Here is a 7,589-nt window from a genome sequence, read left to right as displayed (position 1 = left end):
TCGGCAAAAGGGTATGGCAGACTGTACTATCTTACCAACCACGATTTTCAAACAAGAACTTACCCAAAATGGTAAATTTAACCCAGAAACCGGTGACCGGAACCTTAACCGGAATATTGCCGGAATTCACCAAATCACTCAAAAACAAGTTTTCAAGTTACCCAACCCACTTACGAACACTCCCGGTAAGTTTAAAACACGTTTTTCAGTTTAAAAGTGTAGAAAATCAACAAAAACGGGTGTTAAACCAAGTGTTCAAACACACACCAAGAACTCGAATAACCCGGTTTTAAACAAGGTAAAGAGCCAAGCTCTGATACCACTTGTAGGTCCCTTTTCGCGGAGGATTACGAACCTAAACCTTGTTATACAAACCTACTAGCGAGTGCGGAATCCAAGCTAGCAAGCAAACCGAGTTAGTAGCAAGTAGAGAAACAAACACACAAGTTCACCGATTAACACAACTTGTATTAATGCAATGAGGGTTCGGTTACAAGCTCAATGTTTACAGAAATGTTCTATAAACTCTCTAAGTGTGTGTGTGTTTTCTGGACAGAATGCTCTCAAAGCTATCTCTCGGAGGTGTGTGTTCTATCTGTCTATCCTATCTAAAACTCAACACTGCATGGGTATATATATACCCAGCCTAGCATGCCTGATCGAAGGATCTGATAGATGGTCCGAAGGATCATCTATCGAAGACCAAGTATTCGAAAGATCATCAAGGACCTCGAAAGATTACCTTTCGAGGTCTATGATTCGAACCATATCTTTCGATGAGGTCGAAGGATCCACATTATCCTTCGACCTCTTATCCTTCGACACAGAACATCTTTCAACTGTTGACTAAGTCAAACCAGGAGGACGGTTGACTTTGTCAACTTACAGGACTGATAAGGACATCGTTTACATACAGACCGAATACAGACAAAGTACAGACACAAGTGCACCAACAAACACCAATTGCACACATTTGGTTGAAAAGATGAAGGGAAGAAGAAAAATGTTTCATTTTGGTAACAAGATGCAACAACTGAGTGAATTTGACGACAGATGGCAAAGGGCGTCTCTGTGACATTTCATCGAACAGGTTGAGTGCATCATTCAAGTTGGTGATTTTATGAAGCATGGATCGATTCGTGGAGAAATTAGAGTGAAGAAGGAAGGATTTGGTGATAAAATTAGGTATGAATTTGATAAGAAGAGAATTTGTGAGATTCATGATCCGTCGATTCATCGGTGTCTCCTGCAGGGAAACGGAGTTGATGGTTCAACCTAAAAATAGAATTTTGAAAAGCATGTTCTATCTGTATTTAAGTATTAAAAATTTAAAGTTTATTTTGTACATTTAACTAGGTGATGCCCCGCCCGCGTTGCGGGGCGATGGCCGAATAATTTTTAACCAATTAAAAAAACAGTACTATAGTTTTGCTAGAAAGAAATAGTAAAAAGAGTGTTACAGCTTTTTGACACGATTTTTACCTGGGGACAAAGTCATATTTTTATTTTTACTTTTAGGAAAAATCAATTTTTTTCCCGAGGGAAAAATCCTAATTTTTAGCTTGGGGAAAACCAATTTTTTATTTTGCAATGGGCCAAAAACGTAATTTTGAATTGAGGGTGATATCGTAATTTTGAACCGAGCGGAAGTTCATAAGTTTTAGCTGTGGGCAAAAGCATAAATTTATTTTGAACTGCGGCAAATACGTAAATTTAAACAGTGGACAAAGCCGTAATTTTAAAGTAGGTATAAAATAATAAACTGGTGTAAAATCGTAATTTTTAACCGGGGGAAAAACAAAATTTTATTTTGAACTGGGGCGAAAACGTTATTTTCGCTGAGGATAAAAGCATAATTTTTTTACCGAGGGCGAGCAAAAACGTATTTTTTAACAGAGGGCAAAATCGTAGATTTAAGCCGGGAGGCAAAGTATAAATTTAATTTGGAGTTGGGGTAATATCGTAATTTTAAACAGGGGATAAAATCGTAATTTAACGGGACTTATAAATAACTATTTTATGAAAAAAATAAAAAAAATAAACCTCACCGCCACTTTTAGCCAGCCATGTGATTTCACTGTTCCCCGCTGACGTCATCCATCTTGTGATTGTATGTGTTGTAAATTCACGGATGACAAGCCCGACGGGTATACTTAAAACCCGAAACATCCGGACAAGGTATACCCAAAACCTGATGGGTATGAGACCGAGTATGAGATTGAAAAAAAAATCACAGGTATGGAACGAGCGACGTCTTCGAAAACTCTCAAAATAATTTAGGCATCACGCAAATTAAAATACTAGGCCCAAAATTATGGTAAGGGGAGATGAATTAAAAAAATGCCTTGAACTTGAGACCTTTACATTATTTTGAGATGGTTTTTTCCACCCCTCCAGAAACAATTTTATGTGCAATAAATGAATACGTATTTTAAATACATAATTTACTATATATAAAAAAAACTTTTCGGACCCTTTAAAAATTTGGGCCTCGAGTGACGGCACGGATTGGCCGGCCATGTATGGAACGGATATGAGATCACACATTTTTTTATGTTTTCTAGTTACATGTGTCAATGGTATTACCGTGAAAAGAGAGTTGTGATGCATAAATATCTCTTTCGTATTTATTAATACCAAGGGTATTATAGTTTTCTTTATCATGACTTAATAGAACTATACTAACGGTGTTAGTGTGGTGTGGACTGAAACTGTTACAATCAACAAATTAATGGATAAAAGATGCAATATTTAAATTATTGGGCTAAGAGTGTTAAAATCATCAAACCACATGGATGAAAATTGTAGTTTACTCTAAATACTAAAATGATAATTCTATAAAATAACCGACGCATAACCTCCTCGCCTAAAATTCGTTGCCCTTTGCTCGATTATCTCTCTCCGCCTCTCACTTGGTCTCTCTCTCTCTCCTTCCATTTGTGTATTCCGAATAGGTGTTGACGGCGAAGATGTGTGGTGAGAAGAAGGAGGAGGAGGAGGAGGAGAAGGGTGTTGGGGGAAGGGTGATCAAGTTTGAGAAGTCGACACTAAATGGGTTGGTTAGGCTTGTTTTTTTGTTTTATTTTCAAGTAAGTCCAACTATTAAAATAGTATGGTATTTTGGTCGATAAAAGTTTTAACCAAAATAAAAAAAGGTAATGTCTATCTACGCGACTACGCCATGAACCAACCATGTAATTAACTCTTGATTTTATTTAAAGATTTACTTACTTATAATAATAACTAGCGTGATTTCCCTGCGCGATGCGGCAAGAATTTGACCGGTATCAGTTTTCATGAGGCTATCGATATGATACCGACACTTGGTTTAAAGTCATGTTTTTTCAACAAAGTTCATACATAACGCTGAGAAAAATACATCAAACAAAGTCGCGTATTCATCTTTAAAAATAAAAAATAATTAATGCAACTTCTTAGAGGAAAAATCAAATTAAATAAAAACAAATTGGGCTAGAATCGTATATTATTTAAGGTATAATGGGTGAAACTGGAACATAATAAAATGAAATATAATATCTTAAAAATTTATGTTACTATTCATTAGGGTTCTAAATTTATGTCCGCAATGTGGTGGGAATTCGCTCGCTACTGGTTTGGTTCGTAAGAATATCACTATTGTACCGACTTTCGGCTTAATGTCAATGATATACACAAATAAATGTGTTTCACATTGAAAACCATGAAAAACGAATATCGTTACCGGTTTCTATAATAACAATACCGGTACCGATGTCCATAAAGAATCATATAAAAGAATAATGGTATTCGATTCGATAATAACAAATAATAGAAAAACCGATGCACCACTAAACCATGTTAAATAAAACTCTTTTCTTCAACAAAATTTATACAGACACATCGATAAAAATACATTAAACACAATCACCATATTTAGTTACAAAATAATGAATGCGAGTTATAGGAGAAAGATCAAATTAAATAAGAATTAAATTGAATAAAAACATATATAATTTAATGTATATGTAAAAATTTTGTTTTACTACTCGTCGCAAATTCAAATTAATATGTATAAAATAATAACTGAACATAACAACATAAAAGTTCAAATTAATATGTATAATAAAGGTTGTGCTCCCTACCTCCCTTTGTTTTTTTCTTATTGGATATACCCCATGCCTAAATCACATATATGAATTACAAGGATGCAACATCGATGAAATTATGGAAACAACATTGTACTAAAATAGATACAATTATGTAAACATATAATAAATGATACCCATTGAACAAACACATGAAGACCAAATACAATTCGGTACAGATTTCTTATTGAAGGTACCATCTTCATTTCTCTTCATCAGCAATCAATTTTCAACTACATAAAAAACCGGGACCTTCCATCACTTTACTTTCTTTGGCACAAGCTTACCTATCAAATTAAGCATGCTATGATAACATTCGTAAAGATTTTGAATAATCAATGGTTGATTGCTAATACAGTGCTTCTTTTAGAAAAGAAAAACTATGATCTAGCTATGATATCCACATTGTTGATATATATAAGAGTAAAGTGCCATTTTGGTCCCTATGGCTTGGCCAGTTTTGCCAGTATAGTCCAAAGGTTTCATATATAACTTGTGGGTCAAAAAACTTTTCACCATTGCCAGTGTGGTCCAACTGACTTAACCCCATCCAAGAACTCCGTTAAGTCACGTAAAATTTTGTCCTTTTCTTTTATTTATAATAGTTCATTTATTAAACCCTCTCCTTTTAACCCATTATCTTCAACCTATGTGACCATGGACTCCTCTTAGAAGACCTTATGTGATGAATATAACATTTTTACTATATACAGCTGAATGTGTGCGTCTCAAACATAGCAATCTTTGAATATGTTTGTATATATGTATCTAAACAAAACTGATTGTCTGCTGCTGCTTACCGGTCTGCGATCATCAAGTACTGTACGTGATATATGTGATAGGTTATTCGAGAGGGGGGGGGGGGGGGGGTTGGAGAGAGAGTGAGAGGATATAAATGAAACCTTTGGACTATAGTGGCAAAACTGACCAAACCACAGGGACCAAAATGACACTTTACTCTATATATAAAAATGGAACGGGCATATAAAGCCGATAAAAAAGTGAAGCATCATGTCTCAGGAAGCAAAAAGTAAAACACAAAGAAGATATTACCATCTGAATCGTCTACAGGGCTGATTTCAGAAAAGAAAAACAATGACAGACACGGTGTAGATGTTAAACTCGAACTACCACATCAAGTCGATAAAAATGTGAAATATCATGTCTCAGGAAGCAAAAGATAAAACACAAAGAACAAGTTACAGCTGGTATTCATGAAATGAGCAAAACATCATTAAACTACAACAAAAACAAATGCGTAATCGTTGTGAATTCGTTACATTGAAAATGTCTAATGATTAAACACATGAAGACCACATGTCATCCCACAATTACTATTTAAGTTTCACTCCCAATCGCACAAGCTAGAATCGTCCAATAATTCTTTTGGCACAAGCTTACCTAACAGCTTAAGCATACTTCTATCTAGTAAACCAGCTGCGATATGATCTATAAATAACGATAAAGTCGAAGCATCAAGTGAGTAACCTCTATCATCCATTTCCTGTAGAAGCATCACCACATCATCACAGTGCTGGTTCTTTAGACATCCTTGGAGAAGAACACGGTAAGTAACATTATCTGGCGGGCAGCCACTCTCGTCCATTTTAAGAAACAACAACTTGGCTTCCCCCAAGAGACCTTCCTGACAAAAACCACTTATCATCACAGTGTATGTACGAACATTAGGTTGCAAGCCTTTATCAATTAGACCTTGGAAAAGAACCCTCGCAATATCCACTTTCCCACATTTTCCTGCACCATCAATGAGGATAGTGTACACAACAATATCAGAATTAAGTCTGCTATCACCTATCAAATGAAACAAAGAGAGAGCATCTTCTACTTGACGATTGCTGCAAAGGCCCTCTAAAACTATTCGATAGGTGCATTCGTTTGGATTTTGGCCTTGTGCATACATCTCATCAAAGAGTTTGCGTGCATCTACACAACGCCCAACCCGAAACAATCCTTGTAACATGGTGCTGTAAGTGACCACATTGGGTTTTAAACCTTGTCCGGTCATTTGACGAAACATTTGCATAGCCTCTTCTATATTCCGATTCTTGCAATACCCATTCAATAAACTACTGTAAGTAACAACATCAGGAACGAGACCTCTAAGTGTCATTGAATCAAAAATCTCCCTTGCTTTGATCATCTCACCTCGAAGACAGTAACCATCAATAAGTGAACTGTACGTCACTATGTTTGGAACCTCACCTCTCTCAATCATGATGTTGATAACAGCCTCAGCTTCTTCTACTTTACCTTCCTTGCAAAAAGCATCAACTAATACGTTAAAGGTTTTTACATTTGGAGAAATGTTCTCATCCTCCATTTGTTTTAGCAGCTTTGAGGCCTCATCCCAACGACCTAAGTTACAAAGGCCATGAATTAAAGAAGTGTAGGTAATGACATCTGGTAAAATTCCTTTTTCAAATAGCATCTCTTTAAAGAGCTTGAAAGCATCATCCATCATTTTATCCTTGCAAAGACTATCAATGATGGTGCTATATGTAACAATATCAGGCTTGCAGTTTTTTTGCTCCATCAGCCTGAGCAAAGCAAGTGCTGTAACGTTATTACCGAACTTGCAAAGCCCTTTAATCATTGTGCTGTAGGTAACGACATCAGGTTCACAAAGGTTTTGCTTGATGAGCTTTTTGAACAGCATCTCCGCTTCAAGAATCTTATCTTCAAGTACAAGTCCATCTAAGAGGGCATTATATATGTACACATGGGGTGAAATAGCTCGTCTAAAGCAGCATCCTAGGAGTGCAAACCCGTCTTTGGTGCGATACAGCTGACAGCAACACTTGATTGCAATGCTCATTGAGTATTTATCAACGGGAACACCAATTGCACACATTTGTTTGAAAAGGTCAAGAGAAGAAGAAAAATGTTTGATTTTAGTAACAGCAGTCAACAACTGATTAAACTTAACAACAGAGGGCAAAGGGCGTGTGTGTGACATTTCATCAAACAGGTTCAAGGCATCATTCAAATTGGTAATTTTATGAATAAAAGAGGAAACATTGGAGTGAAGGGAAGCTGTGTGAGTAGCGAATTGGAAAGATGAGAGAGAATGAAGAAGGAAGGAGTTGGTACCTCTGAATTTGATGAAAGCTGTGCGATTCATCATTGTCTCCGGCAGGGAAACGGAATTGAAGCTTCAACCCAACTATCAGCTGGCAGAAAGCATGTTCTTTTTGTATTTCTAAAAAAACTCAAAATACACACTCATATCATTTTTTTTGCAGGTGTGACTCGTAAATATCGGGAGGTCTGGGTTCACGCTAGAGAGACCCCTATTCAGATCCCCAAACACACTCAAATCATGAAAACCTCGTTTTCCAAATAAAAGGGGTAGTCAGGCAAAGCAAAAGCGGTGATCGGAGACAACCTTTTAACACTTTTAAGAAAAACCCATAAAGATATACTAATTGTCATTTATTACCTTAC

The 7,589-nt window shown here is 36.3% G+C and overlaps 1 protein-coding gene across 1 annotated transcript; it reads right to left on the bottom strand.

The window, feature by feature from the left end:
• Nucleotides 1–5,264: 5,264 nt before the first annotated feature.
• Nucleotides 5,265–7,424, bottom strand: LOC110930862 (putative pentatricopeptide repeat-containing protein At1g12700, mitochondrial). Its single transcript, XM_022174252.2, has one exon. It carries the CDS (start codon nucleotides 7,267–7,269, stop codon nucleotides 5,470–5,472), a length of 1,800 nt encoding a protein of 599 aa, XP_022029944.1. The 5' UTR covers nucleotides 7,270–7,424; the 3' UTR covers nucleotides 5,265–5,469.
• Nucleotides 7,425–7,589: the final 165 nt, after the last annotated feature.

This window comes from Helianthus annuus, chromosome 3 (assembly GCF_002127325.2).
Source record: "Helianthus annuus cultivar XRQ/B chromosome 3, HanXRQr2.0-SUNRISE, whole genome shotgun sequence".
Classification (NCBI taxonomy): domain Eukaryota; kingdom Viridiplantae; phylum Streptophyta; class Magnoliopsida; order Asterales; family Asteraceae; genus Helianthus; species Helianthus annuus.
The sequence above is the reverse complement of the archived record's forward strand: the minus strand, read 5'-3'. Positions and strand labels throughout refer to the sequence as shown.

Coding starts and splice junctions, on each gene's coding strand:
- LOC110930862 (XM_022174252.2), bottom strand. CDS start 7,269: ATGATGAATCGCACAGCTTTCATCAAATTCAGAGGTACCAACTCCTTC.